This window comes from Mobula hypostoma, unplaced genomic scaffold, assembly GCF_963921235.1.
Source record: "Mobula hypostoma unplaced genomic scaffold, sMobHyp1.1 scaffold_42, whole genome shotgun sequence".
Taxonomy (NCBI): domain Eukaryota; kingdom Metazoa; phylum Chordata; class Chondrichthyes; order Myliobatiformes; family Myliobatidae; genus Mobula; species Mobula hypostoma.
In genome coordinates, this window is record NW_026948219.1 from 759,522 (window position 1) to 783,312 (window position 23,791).

At 45.2% G+C, this 23,791-nt stretch overlaps 1 protein-coding gene and 2 non-coding genes across 3 annotated transcripts; 2 read left to right on the top strand and 1 right to left on the bottom strand.

Annotated features, from left to right (window-relative positions):
• Window positions 1-6,693: 6,693 nt before the first annotated feature.
• Window positions 6,694-9,082, top strand: LOC134341975 (probable G-protein coupled receptor 139). The gene is made up of 2 exons (XM_063039922.1): window positions 6,694-6,760; window positions 8,172-9,082. Exons 1-2 carry the CDS (start codon window positions 6,694-6,696, stop codon window positions 9,080-9,082), a joined length of 978 nt encoding a protein of 325 aa, XP_062895992.1.
• A 10,762-nt stretch (window positions 9,083-19,844) lies between these two features.
• trnar-ucg (transfer RNA arginine (anticodon UCG)) lies at window positions 19,845-19,933 on the bottom strand. Its single transcript is given in 2 exon segments — window positions 19,845-19,880; window positions 19,897-19,933. It is a non-coding gene; the product is annotated as a tRNA-Arg (tRNA).
• A 1,643-nt stretch (window positions 19,934-21,576) lies between these two features.
• On the top strand, window positions 21,577-21,658 carry trnas-gcu (transfer RNA serine (anticodon GCU)). The gene has a single exon. It is a non-coding gene; the product is annotated as a tRNA-Ser (tRNA).
• The last annotated feature ends 2,133 nt before the right edge of the window (window positions 21,659-23,791 follow it).

Here is a 23,791-nt window from a genome sequence, read left to right on the forward strand (position 1 = left end):
ACATGAGGAACGTTTGTCCGCTCTTGGACTGTATTCCTTGGAGTTTAGAAAAATGAGGGGAGGCCTCATAGAAACATTTCGAATGTTGAAAGGCATGGACAGAGTGGATGTGGCAAAGTTGTTTCCCATGATAGGGGAGTCTAGTACGAAAGGGCATGACTTAAGGATTGAAGGTCGCCCATTCAGAAAAGAAATGCGAAGATTTTTTTTGCCAGGGGGTAGTGAATCTATGGAATTTGTTGCCACGGGCAGCAGTGGAGGGCAAGTCATTGGGTGTATTTAAGTCAGAGATTGATAGGTATCTGAGTAGCCAGGGCATCAAAGGTTCTGGTGAGAAGGCGGGGGAGTGGGATTAAATGGATCAGCTCATGATAAAATGGCGGAGCAGACTCGATTTGTCGAATGGCCGACTTCTGCTCCTTTGTCTTATGGTCTTATGGTCTAAACATCGTCTTCTTCCTTGTTAAATATTTTATCAGTTTTCAGACGAACGTCACGGGGACGTAGGAGCCTGATGATCTTTGTGAAGTCCTTCCAGGTTGTGGAGTGCAGGATACAATGTTAATCTTCATCCTGTCTGGAAATATTCTTTTGTTATATTATCCCATTGTCTGTCAATGACATTTATGTTCATTTGAGTTGATTGTCCACTCACTGTACTCAGCCATTGCTCGTGAACCTTCACTGACGTTTTGCTCTCTATGTCCGCTTGTGAATACGTCATCAATGCGTCTCAAATTGCGACAGCAGCTGAGTGATTGCACTCTGTCGACTCGCCGGTTAATGGATTATGAAATGACCTTGACGTGACCTCTGATTGGTAAACTGACGTCGCACCCATGTCAAAGCAGATCTATCCCAGTTGGATTGCGGGCGAAACTTTTCTGTCTCCAAAACTGCTTCTCATTGTTCATCTCATTGTGTAATCCATTCCATCAAAGTCACAATATATAACACATCAGTTGGAGGGAAACAGACAGACGGATAGACAGACACACTGATATACAGATGGACGGGTAGACAGATAGGGATGTTGTCCAGTAGCAGCTACAGCCTGCAAGAGCAATGTAAATAGAGAAAGAAACAGTCTTTGTTCTTGGCATGTAGTTGCCAGAATTGAATCTTCCATTTTGTGAGGCTGCTCTTGCAGCCGCCATTTGGTGAACTATTTCTTGCTCAGTGAAGAATTAATCAGAGCAACTGAACGTTTGTTTTATTATTTGTGCTGACGACCTTCTGAACCTGAGACCATGTCCATATAAGCCTCTGCTTGTACTGTTAAATGGCAGGCTTCCGGAAGGAACAGTCTGTGTTCTGGTCACCTGGGTCAGCTGTTCGGCTACCCTGGTTGATCTGGTCTGAACCAGTCTAGGTGGAAAGGACAAAGTAAATTACCCGGATCACATCTGTGCGAAAGAACCACGAAACAATACTGTTTGCAGCTTTGTGTCAGATCCAGTGAGAAGCTGACAAACGTCAGTCAGATGCACCGGTGTCATAGGATTCAAAACATAACAGATTGATATGATAAGGAAAAGGATAGGAATGCAATAGAGGGTTTCAGGAGTACAGGGAACTCTGTGGAGACCAACAACCGGAGAAGTGATGACCTCAAGTCAGAAACGTGCATCGGGATCAAGTGAAACATCTGGCCAGCGTAGGCCACTTTTCCCGGTGTGTTACCTTTCCTTTTTTAATGTTTTTGGAGAGTGAGTGGAATCTAGCAGATATTTAGTCTACATGCATTTCGCGGCCAACTCAAGCATGGGATATTTAATCCTGCATGTGTTTGAGAAGTGACTCAGATATCAGAACACCACATCAACAAATACCTCTACTTTATTCACTTCCATGGATTGGCCTGTTTTGCCCATACACATCAAAATCAGAATCAGCTTTATTATCACCGGCATGTGATGTGAACTTAGCAGCAGCAGTTTAATGCAATACATAATTTAGCAGAGAGAAAACACAATAATAAATAAATTAAAAGCAATAATACTTAATAAGTAAATCAATTATGGTATACATATACGTATTGAATAGATAAAAACTGTGCAAAAACAGAAAAAACAGAAATGAGGTATTGTCCAAAGATTCAATGCCCATTTAGGAATCGGATAGCAGAGGGGAGAAGCTGTTCCTGAATCGCAGAGTGTGTGCCTTCAGGCTTCTGTACCTCAGACCTGATGGTAACTGTGAGAAAAGGACATGCCCTGGGTGCTGGAGGCCCTTAATAATGGTGACTTTCTGAGACACCGCTCCCTAAAGATGCCCTGGGTACTTTGTAGGCCAGTACCCAAGATGGAGCTGACTCGACTTACAACTCTCTGCAGCTTCTTTCAGTCCTGTACCGTAGCCCCTCCATACCAGACATTGAGCCTGTCAGAATGCTCTCCACTGTACAGCTATAGAAGTTTTTGAGTGCATTTGTTGACATGCCAAATCTGTCCAAACTCCTACTAAACTACAGCCTCTGTCTTGCCTTCTTTATAACTACATCGGTATGTTGGGACCAGGTTAGATCCTCAGAGATCTTGGTACCCAGGAACTTGAAACTGCTCACTCTGACCACTTCTGATCCCTCTATGAGGATTGGTATGTGTTCCGTCTTCAATGAGCTCTTTGGTCTTACTGACGTTGAGTGCCGGGCTGTGCTGCGGCACCATTCCTCTTGTTGGCATATCTCACTCCTGTACGCCCGCTCGTCACACCCTGAGATTCTACCAACAATGGTTGTATCGTCAGCAAATTTATAGATGATATTTGAGCCACACAGTCATGTGTATATAAAGAGTAGAGCAGTGGGCTAAGCACACACCTCTGAGTGTCCAGTGTTGATCATCACCGAAGAGGATATGTTATCACCAAGCCTCACAGACTGTGGTCTTCCTGTTAGGATCCAATTGCAGAGCGAGGTACAGAGGCTCACGTTCTGCAAGTTCTCAATCAGGTTAGTGCGAATGATGGTATTAAATGCTGAGCTGCAGTCGACGAAAAGCATCCTAAAGTAGGTGTTTATTTTGTTCAGGTGGTCATTTGATAATTTATGATCCAGTATTTTTCCCCCAGCGTGAGTCGCGTGACAGCGAGCACTGTGAGGGTCATGTTTTTTGACTTCTCCAGTGCGTTCAACACCATCCCCCTGCTCTGCTGGGGGAGAAGCTGACAGCGATGCAGGTGGATGTTTTCCTGGTATCATGGATTCTTCATTACCTGACTGGCAGACCACAGTACGTGTGCTTGCAACACTGTGTGTCCGACAGAGTGATCAGCAGCACTGGGGCTTCACAGGGGACTGTCTTGTCACCCTTTCTCTTCACCATTTACACCCCGGACTTCAACTACTGCACAGAGTCTTGTCATCTTCAGAAGTTTTCGGATGACTCTGCCATAGTTGGATGCATCAGCAAGGGAGATGAGGTTGAGTACAGGGCTACGGTAGGAAACTTTGTCACATGGTGTGAGCAGAATTAACTGAAGCTTAATGTGAAAAAGGCTAAGGAGCTGGTGGTAGACCTGAGGAGAGCTAAGGTACCGGTGACCCCTGTTTCCATCCAGGGGGTCAGTGTGGACATGTGGAGGATTACAAATACCTGGGGATACGAATTGACAATAACTGGACTGATCAAAGAACACTGAGGTTGTCTACAAGAAGGGTCAGAGCCGTCTCTATTTCCTGAGGAGACTGAGGTCCTGTAACATCTGCCGGACGGTGCTGAGGATGTTCTACGAGTCCGTGGTGGTCAGTGCGATCATGTTTGCTGTTGTGTGATGGGGCAGCAGGCTGAGGGTAGCAGACACCAACAAAATCACCAAACTCATTCGTAAGGCCAGTGATGTTGTGGGGATGTAATTGGACTCTCTGACGGTGGTGTCTGAAAAGAGGATGCTGTCCAAGTTGCATGCCATCTTGGTCAATGTCTCCCATCCACTACCTAATGTACTGGTTGGGCACAGGAGTACATTCAGCCAGAGACTCATTCCACTGAGATGCAACACAGAGCGTCATAGGAAGTCATTCTTGCCTGTGGCCATCAAACTTTACAACTCCTCCCTTGGAGGGTCAGACACCCTGAGCCAATAGGCTGGTCCTGGACTTATTTCCTGGCATAGTTTGCAGATCACTATTTAACTATTTATGGTTTTATTACTATTTAATTATTTATGGTGCAACTGTAACGAAAACCAATTTCCCTCGGGATCAATAAAGTATGACTACGACTATCAGTATGACTATGTCTACATGTCCCAAAGTCTAAAACAGAAACATAGACCACCAGGAATTATCCAGTGAAACTGTCTGCGTGGAAAGAAAATCTAGCTGACACTTACCCTCGGAAATGGGTCAAGATTACTAACGTGACTATTTCCAACTTGAAAATTGCGGGCTGGTGAAAGAAAAGAAAGTTAAACACGGAGCTTTATTCGTTCTCTCTGAAGCGTGAAATCCTAGCCGTTCTTTAGGGTTCCGTCGTATCGGAGCGAGAAACTGACACGGGCATCATCATAGAAACAACGAGAGATCGGTTTAGACGATGTAAGACAAAGGAACACAGCTGATTTCAGCTCGTTGTAAGGTGTCCGCTTGGAAGATGAGATGTCCGTCCTCCCTTCTCTGTTTTGCCGAACTATGGCCGTGGAAAAGTCAGAGTAAAATATCCGAATGTCAGTGTATTAAGCAGTAAATTGTGATGGACAACAGCTCAGGATCAGTCAGGCCGACCGTGTGCCCGAATTCTGCAGAATAAGCACCCCAACTCGGTTGTTTTGTTTTTTTTTTCTCTCTAATTTCGTGGAGACATCATTGTCACCACTGAAAGTGCAGTAGCCTAGGTCGGCAGGTACGCGTCTAAATCGCAGCGTCAATTACTTACATCGACATGAAACGAATAAAGCTGCTGATTCAATTCTATTCAGGAATAATCCAGTCTGTTCTCTGTCTGTCCATCACTGTCTGGTTTGGATCAGCTACCAAACAAGACAAGAATATACTCCAAAGAACCGTCAGAGCTGCGGAAAGGATCCTGGACTTATATGCATCTAGAGTCAGGGAGCGAGAAAGCAGCATCATTGTAGACCCATCACACCCTGGACATCACTTGTCCCAACTCCTTCCTTCTGGTAGGCGCTTTAGATCACTGTATGCCAGGACAAATAGGTACAAGAACAGTTTATTTCCGTATGCCATTAGTCTTATGAACAATTGAATTTTAGTCTATTATAAACCAAGTCCACCTGCACATACACAGTTATACCTCATTGTATATAGTTCACGATTATTTGCACTATTGTTTTCTTTGCTTTTTGATTCTGTACAGCGAGAGCTCAGGGAAACCGGCATCAAATTCCCTGTATGTGTCCACATACTTGGCGATAATAAAGGATTCTGATTCTGATAAAGATAACACCTCACGCTAATTTATACTACAAAATACACATCCAATAATCCTATGTTCTTCGTATGAGATTTCCATGATGTGGAGAAATGGTTATAACTAGTGAACACATGCAGGTTTCTAATAATTATTAAACTATGAACGAAGCATCTATTCCTCCTCCGCATCAAGGAGAGAATGAAAGATTCACCGCTGATATCTAAGATATTCCACGTTCGGCAACTTTCTGGTGAAATACTTTTGCATCGTCTCCACCGCAACACGCACTTTACTTACGGAGAACAGAAAGGTCACGATACATTAATCAGGCCAATATTAGATATTATTGTATCATGACCTTTCCCGTCAGTGAACGCGGGTATTCGGTATGTACTGAACACCACATTATCAATCCGTACCGCTGCTTTCGCTGATGTTTGGACTTCCATTTCCTCCTCCGTCTCTGCATCAGTACTCCCGAGAACCCCGTCACTCTCCGTGAATATCTGTGCTCTGTTCATCCGTGGAAGGAAACCAACACGTACTGTACCTCAATATTGACCCCCAATCGGCCCTTTGCTGACCATCTGTCAAACTGATCAATTTCAGCCCATAACCGACGGCCTACAAGCTGATTACTGCACCGAGTGTACAGACAGTCAAAGGATCTTAAAGCCAATCAGTCCAGACCATTTAATACATAAGCACATCGATGTAACACGACAAGAAAAAAAAACAGAATATGCGATATTGTGTTTTATTTACAGCGCAAGTGCAGTTCAGATGGTGAAATATGTAAATATCGCTGTCTTCCCCACCGTCAACAACGCTCCCAATTTTGTTCATCCGCAAAGCAATTGTCTTTGTTGCTATAAATGTAATGAATGCAGATGCTCTGCCCGTTTAAGTATTTGCGCCCATTCGAGGGTCCTGTGCACGGTGACGGAATTACTTTGCTTCATACTGCTACGAGGCCTTGATGGCAGCCGGTTCGGCAATAACAATCAATAAACCGAGAGGTGGGCCTGGAGTGTTTCACAACAACATTCACTGACTTTTCAGATCGTCATTTCTCCGTCTTTGCGATGTTGCAATTTCGCATCAAGCTAGTCATACCTCATCACAATCGGGACTTTACTTGACTGACATCATGTTTATTTTTACCCTGGCTGTTGGAAGACACGTCAGCCTTGTGTAATATTGAATATTCAGCGTGCTGGAGCGAGTATAAATGAATGAGCGTTGAGATTCATCAGCTCAGAGTTTCTTCAGCGAGATCGCGGGCAGCTGGGAGTCAAGCTGAATCTTTCACAGAATGCTTGAAACATTTTACCGTGTGAGAAAGATATGGTACATGGTAATTGCCGTTATTGGTGTTCCTGGTAAGAACATAGGCGAACTAATATTCGCAGTTCTGTGTGCGCGGTCTTTGGACTTGTTCTTTTCCCGACACGAATGCGGGTGTATCAGTGAGTGCGCTGCAGACGTTGTGACAAAAACTTTGTGTTCGTTCAGAAGTTCCCTTGAAGTTTCAGCTGTGGCCTCCGCTGAAAATAAACCGGCAGCTGAAACTGATATAGAGTAGGATATCGGGGAAAAGGCTTCATTTTGCTGAATCATGACAAGCAGTTTTAGATTATCGTTGCAAAGCTGTTGTTAAAATAAGCTCCGATAATCCGGTGCGCTCGGCACCTTCACCGGCTGCTTTGTGTTATTCCGAATCAATAGCGCAACATGCGTTAATTACAAATATAAAGGTATTGCTTTGTGTTTTAAGAAGTTGCTGCAAGTTTGAAAGGAACTTGAGAAGCGAATCCCCGGTGAGATTCAGGAGAGCACGGTAGATATCACTTGTGACTTAGACTCCGCACCATCGGGAGTTTCCACGATTCAAATTAGGGTCGACACGCGATATAGTGAACCAGGAATTTTTCCACGTCCCATTATCAGAGAAATGAAGAGGGAATTAAGAGAGAACCCTGCTGGTGTCAGTTAGAGTTCAGACGGGATAAGTTTCATGCAATTCTCCGATCTGGAAGAACAAACATTGAAATATTTAGAATAACGCTGCAGCAATTTGGAGCAAACCTAACAGAGGCACATGCTTTGATGTACATATTCTGTTTTCTCCTTTGGACATTGGATGGATTAAACACTAACTAGTAACATATTTGAAACATTCAGCGAGTCAGGCAAAATCTTTAAAAGCGAAGATTGAAATTTCACTTCAGATTCCTTGAAAACAACGTGAAGGAACACTCGCAAGAGTGGCTACAGAATTCATAAGTAGCTAGCCAAGGGAGGCCACGGTGGGCGGGTGACAAACAGAAGTCGAGGAGGATAGGAAGATAATACAACGGGAGAATGAACTTTGCTGGGAAATTTGTAAATAGGCAGCGGTGTGGGAGCGGGGTTCTGCGCATGCGGAGAATGCCGGCACACAGGTGACGGTATCGCGGCAATCAGAATCACTGAGCAAGTTGCCGAGCGACCACGCTTTGGAAATCAGTCGAAAACCTAATGGTGGGTGTTGGAAATTGATACCCCCAAAGCACCCTGAGCGATCAGTTGACAGAGCCTCCTTCCCAAATTCTGCTCCTCCTTCAGTACTGCACCCTTTTCACCAGAATACACGTGTATGAGGCTTCTGCGACCCCCGCATTACACCTTAGAAACCTCCAGAAGCCAGCTGTCTGGAAAGTGTTAATGTTCTCCATTTACAGCTAATCTCCACACTGAGAACCATGGAGTGGCGAGATAATAATTCACTCATTCTTTTTGCTATTCCCGCAGTGAACGTTGTGGCGATAGTGATCCTGTCCCGGGGAAAGTGCGGTCTCTCTACCTGCACCACTCGCTACCTGGTGGCCATGGCAACGGCGGATCTAATGACCATCGTCTTTCCGGTGATATTGTGGCGGGTCAGTTATTATTACTTCCCCGGGACTTTCCTGGACATCACCCCCGTATGCAGTGTGATCTCTGCCCTGGGAAAGGCAGCCACTGACTGCTCTGTCTGGTTCACCGTCACTTTTATATTTGATCGGTTTGTCGCCATCTGCTGCCATAAGCGGAAAGCAAAGTATTGCAGCGGGAAAACTGCGGCTGTGGTTCTGATAACAATCGGTGTTTTGCTTGGTTTTAAAAATATGCCCAACGCCTTTGTTTATTTTCCTGTGAAAGTGATTGACAATATACCCTGGGACTGTATTACAAAGTCGGATTACTATACAGATCCCGGGTGGCTGGGATATAGGTGGCTTTCGACAGTTCTAACGCCATTGCTCCCGTTCGTATTTATACTAATGCTCAACGTTCTGACGGTCAGGCACATTTTGGTGACCAGTCGCGTCCGTAAGGGGCTGAGGGGTCAGAGCAAGGCGGAGAACCGCAGTGACCCGGAGATGAAGAGCAGGAGGAGGTCTGTGATCTTACTTCTCACCATCTCCGGAAGCTTCATCATCCTGTGGTCGGTGAATGTTGTCGAATTCCTTTATAGCGTCATTGCCGGATTGGATCAAACTGAGTACAATGGCTCTCAATGCATTTTTCAACACACCGGATACATGCTGATGATATTAAGTTGCTGCACAAACACTTTTATTTATGGGGTAACTCAGTCCAAATTCAGAGAGCAGTTCGTCAACACAGCGAAATATCCACTCGTGTCAATTATTCAATTAATTCATATACAAATTATCTAAGTTCTCAGAGACCAACGCAGGGTTCTCCATCTTGACACTGCAGAAATGGCGGTCAACAGAGGACGAGGTTTAGAGCCCGAGAGACACAGCACGGGAACCCGCAGCTCACGAACTCCACCTCCTACAGATCATTAAACCAATCTGACAGGTTGTTTTTATGTTTATTTCACCATATTCCCGCTCCCGTCATTGCCACATCCTTTTCAATAATGATAGGGCGAGCCAGGATCTCAGGACATTTGCATAAAAATGAAATGAAAAAGAAATACTACATTGCATACAGTTACAGTTAGCCTTGCACTGGTCCTGCACATTAGGATAAAGCTGTTACAGCAAAAATGTTAAGCACTGCAGAACTCATGTATTCTGTCCATAATTGTGCAATATTATGTGGCTGACTAAGTCCAGGGAAGAATCATTCCGGCCCGCCGAACCCGTGAGATTGAGACGACTGTCCCAAACCGAAACCCGGTTTGTGTGGATGCTCTGTAATTTGCTGCCCTGTTGCAACTCAGTGCCAAGAAATTACAGAGAGGACACTGCAGATTTTAGGAGATTCACTGGCCAAACTGTCTCACAATCGTCTTTAGGGCAGTAAGTACAATAATATTTAGGCAAGACTACAGCAAACATCACTTTGTCTTCCATTGCATTCACGTTACACGAAGTCAGTAACTGTGAGATATTATCGCTATTTATTTTCAGACAAGAGGATGTTTATTTACTCTCCGTGGAGGTGCATTGGGGTAGCACCACAGAATGTGCTGACCTTATCCAATTGAAAGTGAATCTTGGCGGGTCAGTGCGTTAAGTCTTCGTCCATTACCTTCGAATTCTATGAAACAAAATAGTGCCTGCGATTGATAAATCTGTACGCAGGTGTTGCTGAATGTATACAAGTAACTCAAGATCAAAACTTGAAAAGTTAGAAATGCATTACGCTTCAGCTAACGTGCATGTTATGTGTGTGTGTGTGTGTGTGTGTGTGTGTGTGTGTGTGTGTGTTTTAACGAGTATAATCAGTATTATTACAGATGCAGACGGAGTATCGCAGCGTGTGAAAGTGCGACCACATAGGTTCAGCGATCCCAGTAGATCTTGACCTCAGGGCTTTCACTGTGCAGAATTTTCGGCATACGATAATCCGTGCTTCCAATGGGAGATTTATTTTCCTCCAAAGTGCACAAGACGTGCGTGGGGTCAGTGAAGATTGGCTCGTTCGCGCCCACAATCAGGTTGTTGGTTGGGGTCCATTCAAAATCCCCCATTTCCTGGTCAGTTTTGTACCATTGCTAGTTCAAACGTTACAGGGGCCTCGTGATTGGGTGACATATGATCTTGTGGATGTATCGAGAGAGCTATAGATGGCGGTGAACAGAAATGCAAAGGAAGGTCTAGAATTAACTTAGCCAAAGACTCGAAATAAACAAGATGCCACAAACCCAATCAAAAATATAAATCACAGGCAGAAGTAATTGAAATTAAACTCTTACGATTGAGCACTGAGTGCTCAGCACGAGACTTTTAGGCATAGAATTTCCATGTTTGAATATGGTGGGTAATAACTGGCAGTCTGAGTCTTAAAGGGACAGCGGCATCTAACCATACTCCGGGGAGCTGGAGTGCCAGAACCTCGATGTTCAGTCTGGACAATGACAGAGGAGCTTTTCCCTGCTTGTGAACCACGGAGTGTTTGACGTTAATCTACATCCTGTCTTGAACCATTCTTTTTCTTTACGTTATTCCGTTGTATGTCCACAACGTCAAATTAGGGCTGAGAATTTGTATTTTCCTTTGAATTGATTTCCAGTCTCTGTCCGTCATTTTCTCAGGCAATTCACGTTAAGCTTCACTTTCTGTTTGCATGCTATGTCCAACAACAATATATCACCAATGCAGTTAAAACTGGGAGGCTCAGAGAGAGATTGCACTCTGCCGACTCGCAGGCGATTTCGATACTGAACCGCCGCCGGCCTTTGCAAATGCCCTTGAAGTGACAATAGAGCGGTAAACTGACGTCATTCCCACGTCACAGCGCATCCGTCCGGTAACATTGAGAAAAGATGCATTTCCGTCTCCATAACGATTTTTCATCGTCCATCTCCTTGTGAAATCCGCTCGATCAAAGTGGCAGAATCTGGCACAGCAGCAAATGAACAGAGAGACAGAGAGACAGACAAAGAAACAAGTAGGCAGCGCGTAGACAGACTGATAGGTGAATCGATAGACAGATAGACAGTGGACCTGGACAAAGAAAAAAAAATGTTCTTGCCATGAAGTCGCAGGAATGGGGGTTCTTATTCAGAAATTGCTTAATCAGAGCACTCCAATTGGGCCCAATTTGTTTTGGTTTTAGTTATTGCTGATCGTCTGATAAACCTGAGACCATTTTCAGACAAGGAAAAAATCACAATGATAGGCTTGTAGACAGAACAGACTGTGGCCCGCTGGTCTGAGCCCAGTGTTTGGCTAAACTGTTGGACTAGATTGAAGCAGTCTGAGTGGGGAAATGACCTGAATCACACGTCTGGGGCAAAGAGCCATGAAGTTTGATTTAGCGGAACTGAAGCTGAGAAGAGTGATCTGAAAAAGGAAAAAGATCGGACGAGAGGATTTCAGCGACAGCAGCGACAACTCTGTGCAGAGCACCCAGCGCAGGAGTGGGTGACCCCGAGTCATAAACTGCGGGATTACAATAGGATGACGAGTAAGACATGGCCAGCCTAGTCTCCTTTTCCCGGGTGTTAACGTTCGTATTCTTTGACTGTTTGTGAAGGGTACGGGAAACCTGGTGAGTGTCCACACAGGAATTTACACGACCGCTTTCAACCAGATGTCATCACCGAACTTGATGAAATGGTTCGAACTGGATCTAACAGTGTAGTTACGAATCAGCAGCGGGTCAGCAGTGGGCTGAGCACACAGCACGAGGGGCGCCGGTGGTCAGCCTAATGGAGCTAGAGCTGTTTCTACCAACATAAGACCAAAAGATATAGGAGCAGTGTCGGGCCATTTGGCCAATTGAGTCCCCACCATTTCATCATAGTTGATCCAATTTTCCTCTTAGCCCCAAACTCCTGATTTTTCTCCGTATCCCTCCATGCGTCTATCAACCTCTGTCCTATAGATACATAAAGTGTTGTCTTCCACAGATACCTGTGGCGAAGAATTCCACAGACATCACCTGTTCCAACTCCTTCCTTCAGGTAGGCGCTTTAGATCACTGTATGCTAGGACGAATAGGTACAAGAACAGTTTCTTTCAGTATGCCATTAGTCCTATGAACACTTGAATTTTAGTCTATTGTAAACCAAGTCCACCTGTACACACACAAGTATACCTCACTGTATATAGTTCACGATTATTTGCACTATTGTTTTGTTTGATTTTTGATTCTGTACAGCGAGAGCTCAGGGAAACCGGCATCAAATTCCCTGTATGAGTCCACATACTTGGCGATAGTAAAGGACTCTGATACTGATTCTGTTTATATTCTAGTCCTCATGAAATGAACGCTAACGTTGAATTTTCCTTCCTCACCTGCAAATGAATCTTTAGGGAATTATGCACAAAGTCCCTTTGCCCATTCTCCAAATCTGTCTGTCCTTCTAGAGCCTCTTTGCGCAATAACTCCTCGGAGTGTCTCCACAATCTGACGAGGTTTAGGTGTGTGAGCTCGCACCGTTATCACAATACAAACCAATGTTTACAGAAGCAACATCGAGATTGCCCTGACCAGCTGTATAGCCTTCTGGGACAGGAATTGCAATTCATCTGACCGCAAATCCCTCCAAACGATTGCAACGTCTGCTGGGAGAATCATCGGCCTCCCTCTTCTACCCATCAGAGATATTTATGAGGGGCGTTGCGTCTGCAGTTCCAGTAGCATTGACAATGATCTCTCCCATCTATCCAACAACCTCTTTGGCCTCCGACCAATAGGCAGGAGATACTGTGCCATTAGGGCAAGATTGTTAGGATGGAAAACGGCTCCCTCCCCAGACTGCCGGGCGAATGCACCTCCTGCCACCAGGCAGGGCTCGCCAGCAGCTTTATACTTTTCTCTTTTTAACTCGTTGTATATACATCTTAATATTGGTTAATTAATATTACTTGACGGGTTTTGTCTGTGAGTCATTTTGACTGTGTTGGTCCGGAGAACGTTGATTTGGTTGCCCGTATGCATGGGAAGAGCAGGATGACAATAAACAGAACTCGAACCGGAACTCTCTTCCTCAAAGGCCAGTGGAGTTCTGGCGATGGCGGAAATGATATTCCTGATATGAACTGGGGTGAAGAGCTGTGGCGGCAGCGGGGGAAGGGTGGGGGAAAGGGAATTGAGGGTCACGATCAGATCAACCGTGTCCTTACTGAATAGTTGTTGCTGCGTGTTCATATATTTTCATTCATATGTTTACATGAAATGTTGCGATTGATATCGTTTAGTACAGACAAGGTGGGACAAAGGGCATTTTCCTGTGTGCACTGTTCTATGTTCAGGGATACTGACGATTAGGTTAATATTTGTCTCCATTTGTTTATAATGAAGTTTTAAATAGCCGGGCAGAAAAAAAAAGAATTATGTTACATTCATGGAAATATATTAAAATTCGCATCTGGTGTGAAATATTATCTCAAGTCAGGCGTGGGTATCGAAACTCTTTGGAGTCGCGGTGGAGGAGACGCGCTCAGTGAATTGGGTGAGTCGAAGACCAGAGGAGGCAGTCTCTGGATCGAGGGTCGTCCTTTAGAACGGAGAATGGGAGCAAAGTCTGCAGGTAGAGAGTGGTGAATCTGTGGAATTCGGTGCGTCAAGCAGTTGTGGAGACGGTCTTTGTGTGTATTTAAGGCTGATAGATACCTGATTGATTAGGACATGAAGGGATACAGGGAGAAGGCAGGGGAATGGGGCTGAGAGGAAAACTGCATCATCCACGATGAAAAGGCGAAGCAAACCCGATGATGCCAAAAGGCCTAATTCTGTTCCTATTTCTTATCGGATAGTGGTCCTGAATCGGTGGATGTAGGTGAAACATAGACAGGAATGCGGTTGCAATGAGCACTTACCTATAATAAGTACTATAGATTACAGTATGAAATATTCTAATTCCCCGACCAGGAAGCTAACCCGGGCCACGGCGGTGAGAGCGTCGAATCCTAACCACTAGGCCACCAGGGATGCTGCTGAAACACTTCACACAACTGTAGAGAAAAACGAATGAGCAAATATAAAATACAAGATATACATAAACATAATAGTGAATAAATAAGTAATAAATATCGCGTTTTTGAGCTGTACCGTCACTGGAAGTTTGCCAGTCGGGTGTGGAATCAATTCAGTGATAGACGTTATTCACTCGGCCTCAGTTCAGTGCTGGTTGAGAGGGAATCAGTGTTTGTGCCCCGGTCGTGGGCCACCTGACCTTTTTGTTCCCTCACCACCACCACCCACCGCCACCAGATGGCAGCAACGAGCAGAGAGCATGGTCAGGATGGCAGGGGACCTAAATGATCGATGATCCCTGCATCAGCGTTCCTGGTGGATGTACTGGTGGTTGTGATGAAATAGGCCGCATACGCTACTTTTTACTTTGATTATGAAGACACGTAGTCCTTTTTTATTGTCATTTAGTAATACATGCGTTAAGAAATGATACATTATTTCCTCCGGTGTGATATCACAAAACACAGGACAAACCAAGACTGAAAAAACTGATAAAACCACATAATTACAACATATAGTTACAACAGTGTAACAATACCATAACTTGATGAAGTCCATGAGCACAGTAAAGTTCAAAGTTTCTCAAATGTCCCATATCTCACGCAGACTGGAGAAGGAAGAAAAACTCTCCCTGCCATGCCGACCACAATCCGACTCTGAGTCATCCGAAAACTTCGAGCTCTGATCAGCTATCCGACACCGAGTACTGAGCGCCGTCTCTGTCCGAACGATTCGACCTCCTCCTCGGTCGCCAAAAGCAGGCAAGGCCGGGGATTTTGGGGCCTACCCTCCGAAAGATTCCCGACCACACAGTAACGACAGCAGCGCACGGGGGTTTCAGAAATTTCTCCAGATGTTCCTGCGTGCTTTCACGTCCATTCCCCATCAAATCAGAATTGTCCATGGCCCCTATTTAACGGAAACGATATCATTTTCACCGGAGAGCTGCGCACGCGCCAACTTCTCCTCCCGCTTACTTTATGTACACTTTTGCGTTCAAAGGCATTGCTGATTCTACACCAGGCCGTGACATAACTGTAAATATATTCGCCACCGCACCGATATGGAAGGCTGTCAAACCAAGAGATGAAATGACTGAACTTCGTAAACGTCTGATAAGTTACTGACCCTCTTTACTTCTGATACCCTCATGAGGAGTAGTTCACGGACCTCCAGTAGTCAATAATCAGCTCTATGCTTTAGGTGACCGTGAATAGGAGGCTGCTGTCGTGCCGCGATTCGGGCAGACTTTCAATCTCCCTGCTATATAGCGATTCACCCTAACTTTTCATACGAGAAACAACAGAGGGACCGTCAGCTAATTTAAATGTGGCATCGGGGTTGTGCTTAGCCTCCGTCACAGTTACAAAGCGAGTAGAGCAGGGACTGAGACCCCAGGGTGGATCTGTGCCGATGGTGACTGTGGAGGAGATGTTGTTACCAATCAGAACTAACTGGGTTCTCAACTGAGGAAATCGAGGATATTTTGCACAAGGGGTTATTTGAGCTTAAATCTTGGAGATTATGGATTAGTTTTGAGGGGATGATAGTGTTGAATACAGAGTTCTAGTCAGTGAAGTGCATCATGATGCATCAATCTTCACTCTCTGGATATTCCCGGGACGAGCGAATAGTCAATAAAACGGCATCTGTCTTTGACCGAGAGACGGCAGGCAGATCGCAGCGGATCCAAGTCGCTCCTCGGCCTAGAGCCGATACGTTCCATGACCAACCACTCAAAGCACTTCATCAAAGTGGAAGTTAGTGCTTCTGGACGATAGTCTTTGAGGCAGGTTATTACTAACTTCTTGGGCACCGGTATGCTTGAAGACCTCCCGACGCTATGAGCAGCTCAGACTGTCGAGGCGAGCGGATAAAGATATAAGTAAAATCTCCAGCCATGTAATTTGCACAGGCAATCAGTACTCAGACGGGTACACCGTCTAGGCCAGATACTTTTTGCAGGAAAGCGAATGTGTAAGCTTCACCATCCTGAAGGGTGTTCTCACGTCGGCCTCAGAGACTGACGTCACCGGGTCGTTGGGAGCCATGGGAATTTGCTAAGCTGCCCACATGCTCTGTCGGTGAAAATAAGAATAAAATTCATTGAGTCCGTCTGGTGACGAAAACTGGTTGTCACATGTGTCGCTCAGTTTTTTTTTCTTATAGTATGTGATGGTATTCAAGCCGCGTGGCAGCGGCCGAGCGTCTATCAGTAATTCAAGTTTAGTCCGGAATTGCCATTTCACATGTGAGACAGCTTTCCCGAGATCGTACCTGCGCCTGTTGTAATTTTCTTCGTCGCCGGAGCTGAGCGCCACGAATCTACCGCTCAGCAGATTGCAGATCTCGGTTCATCTTGATTTTCTCATTCAAGAATGGGAGTAGAGTTAGCACAGGAAATTATAGACCAGCGAGTCTTACTTCAGTGGCTGGTTAGTTGATGAAAAACATCCTGAGAGGCAGGACTTAGGAATATTTGATGAGATATAATATGATCAGGAATAGTAAGCATGGCTTTGTCAAAGGCAGATCGTGCCTGCCAAACCTGACTGAATTTTTTTTCAGGATGTGACTAAACACGTTGATAAAGGTAGAGCAGCAGGTGTAGTAAATATAGATTTCAGCAACGCATTTGATAAGGTACCCCATGCAAGGATTATTGAGAAACTAAAGGGGCATGGGATCCAAGGGGACATTGCTTTGTGCATCCAGAACTGGCTTGCACACAGAAGGCAAAGAGTGGTTGTAGACGGGTCATATTCTGCATGGAGATCAGTCACCAGTGGTGTGCCTCAGGGATCTGTTCTGGGACCCTTACCCTTCGTGACCTGGATGAGGAAGTGGAGGTATGGGTTAGTAAATCTGCTGATGGCACAAAGATTGCGGTGCTGAGTATAGTGTGGAGGGCTGTCAGAATTTACAGCGGGACATTGATAGGATGCAAAACTGGGCTGAGAAGTGCCTGATGGAATTCAACCCAAGTAAATGTGAGGTTGTTCATTTTGGTAGGTCAGTTATGATGGCAGAATACAGTATTATTGGTATTAATATTATTAATAACAGTCCCTCTTTTCCTTCCGAAACAGCGATATTGCACTTACGTCATGTATCTTGTATTCCAGTAATTGCCCTTTCGCTAAGAAGATGCCGGGTAGAGGATGCTTCATAACCCGTCGATTTAGTCTGGCTTGAAGTCCTCCAAACCGACCTCTTTTCCGGCAATGTGAATGGCCGACCTTCGCTGATCGCTGAAAGATGCCGCACCAGCATCCCGAGAGTCAAGTCCACCTGGTCCTTCAAGAGCTCGTTAAATTACCAATTTACTGAGACGGCTCAAAAATACGTTTCTTAAACGGAAATCAGGGGTTTATGATCGCAGCGATAATGATTCATAAGAAGCCCATCTAGACATTTTGCGAGCTGTCGCAATACGTCGCGTGTATCGCCAGTGCCATCTTGGAGCTTTGGATTTATACATAAATCTCAGAACTCCTTAAAGCCTGATTAATAATGTAGACATCCCGCTCTTACTTGAGCCTACAAAATGCATCACCTCGCGCATCGTGCTTACATACGATCTGTCTTTGATCTGTACGGCAAATTGAATAACGATGCGTAAAATACAGGCCATTGAGTCTAACAGCGCTGGTGAGGAGTTACAGGAGGTGATGCGGGTGTTGGGATCTGTCAGCATGTGAACAGGCAGAGGCTAACTAGATATAATCGTGTGGTTCCTAAATTTATAAATACCATCTTTATTGGTGGTGTTGTGGACAATGAAGAGGATTGCCTAATTTTACAAAGAGAGCGAGACCAACTTAGAAAGGGGCCAAGGAATAGCAGGTGGAGCTTAAGTTGACAAGATGCTGCCCTTTGTAAAGTTAAGGCAGGGTAGTTCTTGCATAGTAAATTGAAGGGTGCTGGAAATCTTGTAGAATTGGTTGAACCAAGCTTATAGAAGCATATTCGCTGAAACTGGTTATGCACGTTGACAAAGCATAGGAAGGATGCCGTTAGACTAGAAAGCGTACCGGAAACGTTTCATGGGAATGTTACCTGAAACAGTCGGTTTGAGCTATAAGGAGAGGTTGTGTAAGCTGAGAGATTTCTCCCTGCTGCACAGCACGCTGAGGGGTGACATTCACGAGGTGTATAATATCATGAAGGTTACGGATAGGTGTCAATATGGTTGTTCTGACACGTCTAGCGTGATAGTGAAGCATTGAGTGAGACGTTTAAGGGCAGGGTGGAAGTTGGAGGCAAAGTGGATGAAATTGTCGAGGTCAGCGCGAGTGCATGAAGCGGCAACAATACATTCGTCGACGTAGCGGTGGAAGAGATAGGGTGCATTACCGATGGGAGTATTGGTAAATGGACTGTTTTACTCAGCCAACGAACAGGAAGGCATATTTGGGGCCTATGCGAGTGCCCATGGCTACACATTGAATTTGGAATAAGTGGGCGCAGAGAAAGGAGAAACTGTTGTGGTGGGGACCGGTTCTGCCAGTCGGAGGATGGTGGTGCTGGAGGGGAACTGGTTGGTTCTTTCCTTGAGAAATGTGGAGAAATTTAAGGCCCTTTTGATGGGGTCTGGAAATCCCTAGAGAAAATGAAACGGCCAGGGCCAGGGAATTGAAAGTTGGTGAGTTGATGGCGAGAACGGGAAGGGTCCCGAGCGTAGGTGGGAAGGGACTGAAGTATGGGGCATAGAATATACTGGAGTTATCAGAACACAGGATCAGTGGGACAGGAGCAGGCAGAGACAATGGGCCTACCCGGACAATCAGGCTTGTGATTCTAGTAGGAGGTAGAAGCGAGCAGTTCAGGGCAATGGAACCATGAGTTTTCCACTGTGAATAGAGGTTCTTCAGAGTTGACGATGTCAGCGATGATGTCAGAGACGGTTCTCTGATGGTCTGCTGTCCAGGCTTCTTCAAGGTGTAGTCATGAGAGTTACCGCCTAGTCTCACCAAGGCAGAGATCAGACCACCACTCCACAACAGCAACCATTTTGTCTGCGGGCGCAGTGGTACGTTTGGGATTGGTGTTGAGGGAATGGGGGAGTAGTGCATTCGGAGGGGGTAAGGGTCGAGGAGAAGTAAGGATTCCTGATGTTGAGGCGGTTGATGTCTAGTCGGCAATTAGTGATGGGAAGATCCAGATAAGGCAGAGAATCAACGCGCTGTGTCGGAGAAGAGGAGGAGGGCTGGAGACAGGAGAATGCACCGTCAGTGCTGGGCGGTGAATTCTCGCCGAAAAAGTGGGCTCGGAGACGGAGATGAATGTGAAATAAACTTCACCTTCCCAGCAGCAGCTCATCCCGAAAGTCTGAGAAGCTGTAGCGAATTGTTTATGAAAGTGTTGGCAGAAATACTTCACAGACCAGACACATAATACTATATGTTGCGTACAACGAACACGTGGCGTTACATTTTACACGAGGGTAGTGTACTCCGATTAATCCCCACGCGAAATTGAGACATCCATGCTGAGAGTGAAAGACAGAATCGAAACAAAACCGCCAGTTTGTCAAAAGGACCGTGGCAGGACTCGAACCTGCAATCTTCTGATGACTGCCAATCAAGCATCGAAGTCAGACGCCTGATCCATTAGGCCACACGGCCGTGTCCTCTAAGATAGGCCAAGGAACGAAAATGGGAAATGCTGACTGCTGCAAGGAGTTTCCATGTATAGAATGTTTTCCCGACAGAGTTAAAAGTACTGGCACACAGTGATTTCATCCCAGGTGAACATTCAACTTTTGTTGTTAATATTTTCCCAATAATTCCTACTTTGGGCTGTTCATTTAAATTCGACATTCTGTCACGCAGAAAGCAAATCTCCAAGGCACACGCCACGGTCTTTTGTGGTGGCGTTATATTCTGGGATTGGAATCAGTGAAAATGGTCCACCATATTCAATACATTATTCATAGAGTGAGCTCGATCACTTTTTAGATATATCAGCCGTTCGATTGGTATTCCAGAGCCGGGCAGCCATGTGTATGTGTCGGGTAAGCTTTCAGGTGATCGGATCTGCGGCTGCGCACAGCCGGGCGTGACGTCATCGTGTCCGTAATGTGGTAGCTTTCAGGTTATTGCATTTGTCGAATACACGGAAAGTCGTCATTCTCGAACCAGGTGGCAAATTTCTATAATATCTGTTAACTTGAAATCGAGCAATATGACAAGAATATAATTTAACACAAATTTATCGCATTGTACAACTTGTAATGGGATCCTGAATTACCCCTATGAACTGTTGTTTTGAAAAGAGAGAGAGAGAGCGTTATTTAACACCGACTTTTTTGTAAAAGAGAGAGTGAGACGAAGACTAACGGTGGGACTGTCACTTTAAGGAACAAGAAAGAACTGCTTAACTGTTGGATATCTGCTGAAGTGGAGATAGCACCGAGCAGCTCGTATGTTGCTATAGTGACCGAAGGCGGTGTTATTTAATAGACACTCGATCTAATGATTTTCGGCAGGTTGCTGACACTTCCTGCAAGGATTTTTGTCTGCTTGCATTTCTTTCACAGAGAGAGGAAGGAGAGATTATTTGAATGGCAGGTGGTACCCAGTACGGTGAGATAAATAGGAGGTCAGATGATAAAGACATCAAGCACATGTTCTGGACAGTGAATGAGCACTGTTGTGCCCGCAGGAACAGTGGGTTTTAGCGGATCAATTAGGCGGATCGATCTGTCGTTTTTGCAGTGGAAAGAGAAAAAGGGTTGACTGGTGGGGAGTTGTCCATGTGTCCACCCTCGCCTGGGGGATAGCTCACCACAGAAAAGCGGTCCCCTTTGATAGAGTCAAAGTCTGTGACTGTTATATATAAAGTCATTGCTAACCTGTTTGATTGTCTACATTTATATTACTGTATTGCGTAGTTACTAATAAATATTATTAGTTTATAGCAATACCGGACTCCAAAGTGCTTTCCATCTCTGCTGGTTCTTTATACCCGTCACGGGGTTCGTGACAAACTTAAAACACTCACAGATTCTAGAGTTGCAGAGAACAGAATCGATCCTTTTGCCACAGCACGTCCATAGCGTCTAAGGCGCCAACATTAGCTATTCCAATGTTTCCTGTGATTAGCACCAATCTCTCTGAACGGAGCTTTTCACGTCCTTGAATTCTGGTAAGCACGGCGAGCAAAATAAATCGACGTAGAATCTGAAAATAAATGTGTGTACCATAAGCAGAGTTTGTAAGTGTTCTGAAGAAATTCAAAACTTCCAGTCACAAGAGGCAGCAGAGCAGACGATGTGGCCGAGAGGTTAAGGCGATGGACTGCTAATCCACTGTGCTCTGCACACGTGGGTTCGAATCCCATCCTCGTCGCGAGGTGTTTGTCTGCGAGACCATCTTTGAATTGATCACTTTATAAGTTCCGAGCCTTCACCTTTTGTCACAGGGACGCCGACAGGTTGTTTTGTGAGCCATGCAAAAGCAATATTCACCATTAGTTCGTCACCAAATCTGGACACAACACCACCAAATATAGGAGCTGAATTCGGCTATTCGGCTCATCGATGTTTCTCCGCCAACCCATCATGGCTAATCTCAAACCAATTCTCCTGGCTTCTCCTCGTCACCTTTGTCAACCTTACTAATCGAGAAGCTGTCAACCTCCGCTTTAAATAAACCCCATAAGATGGGCTCCACAGCGAGCAAAATATCCACAGGTCCTTAACTTCCGCTGCAGAAGGTCCTCCTCATCCCTGTTCCAAAGGGACGTTCTTATCTGAGGTTCTGCCCTCCGGCCCCAGACTCTGCCACTTCAGGAAACACTCTTTCCATGTCCTTTTATCTCAGCCATTCAATATTCGACAGATGTCACTGAGATCCGCGACTCGTCCATCTAAATTCAAGCGAACCCAGGACCAGAGTTGGAAAACGGTCCTCATGCGTGACCTCTTCAATCCCGGGATCATTCTAGATATCGGCCTCCGATGTCAGCACATCCCATTTAGATAACGGAACCAAATATTTACCATATTCCAGATGCGATCTCACTAAAACCTTGTAAAGGGTTAGCATTACATTCTTCCTTTTTGTTTTCCAGCTCTCTCCTTACTACCGCCTCAAACTATAAGTAAACATTTTGGGAACCGTGCACGAGATCTCCGAATCCCTTTTACACGCCTTTTTGTCTAATCCTATCCCCATTTAGATAATAGTCTTTCTCCTTATTGCGTCTACAAAGTACAATTCCATACATTTCCCGACAGGATAGTCCATCTTTCCCTTCATTGCCCATTCTCCTCATCTGTCCAAGTTCTTCTGCAAACTTTCTGCTTCCTAGGGACTACGTATCTCTTACGCTAGATTTGGATTGTCCTCTAATTTGCCCGCAAAGCCACCAGTTTCATCATCAGGATTCATTGACATATAAGGTGAAAGGTTGCGAACGGAATACTGACTAGTCACCAGCAGGCAACCAGAAAATGCCCCCTTCATTCTCAATGTTTTCCTCCACCCAGTCAGTCATTCGTCTATCCATGGCGGTATCTTTGCTGTATTATCAGGAGTGTTTATCATTTTTAGCAGACCCATATACTGCACTTTGTCAACGACGTTCCGAAAATCCAACTAAGCAACAACCAGTGACTCCACTCTGTTGATTGTGTCTGTTATTTCCTCGACAAATGCCAAACAATTTGTCAGGATAGATTACCCCCTGAGGAAGCAATGCTGACTTTGGCCTGTTTTATTGTGTGCCGCGAAGTGCCGCGAAACTTCATCCTTAATAATGGACTTCAACATCGTCGCAAACGCCGTGGTCGGGCTAACTGTGTGATATTCTCTCTTATTTGCTTCACCCCCTTCTCAAAGAGTGAATGGCGTTTCCAATTTCAAAACTATTCAAAAATATATTGTTTCTCGACGGACCATTACGAATGTCTCCACAATATTTTGGGACAATACGATTGGAGCGAATGTCGACAAAACCTGCGATGACGATTAGTTTCGCTTTTTCCCTCTCTCTGCGTCTGTCCCTTAATTTATTATCAAAGTGTGCTGACTTTATACAACCTAGAGATTCGTCTCCGTACTGGTAGCCACGAAGCAAAGAAACACAATAAAACTCATTAAAACAAAAGAGAACAGTCAGACACCCAGTGTACAGAGAGAGAAAAAAAATATCGTACAACAACAAAAGCACGAAAACAGTGTTCAGACAAAAGGTCACAAAATCATCTATCACTACAGCCGGATAAGAGGTTCACTAGTTGTCGGCCACAGTCTCAGACCAGCACAGACACGAGCAAACCCCGCAGGGCAGCAAGCTGTGCCGAACAATCCCTTGCCTCCGGCTCCGACAACAAGCCATTTCTATCTGACCTGTTTCTTAAATCGTCAAAACCTTGTGTCATTCCTCGCTCTCTTTTACTTCGATACGCCCTCGGGCTCGGGTTTCGTCGCTTCGATTCGGCCAATACTCGACACAGACGTCGTCTATATTTCCACTCG

Excerpts from the sequence above, each read along its gene's own strand:
- LOC134341975 (XM_063039922.1), top strand. The coding sequence starts at position 6,694 with ATGCTTGAAACATTTTACCGTGTGAGAAAGATATGGTACATGGTAATT. Across the intron at positions 6,761-8,171 it reads TGCCGTTATTGGTGTTCCTG|TGAACGTTGTGGCGATAGTG; the intron begins GTAAGAACATAG and ends CTATTCCCGCAG.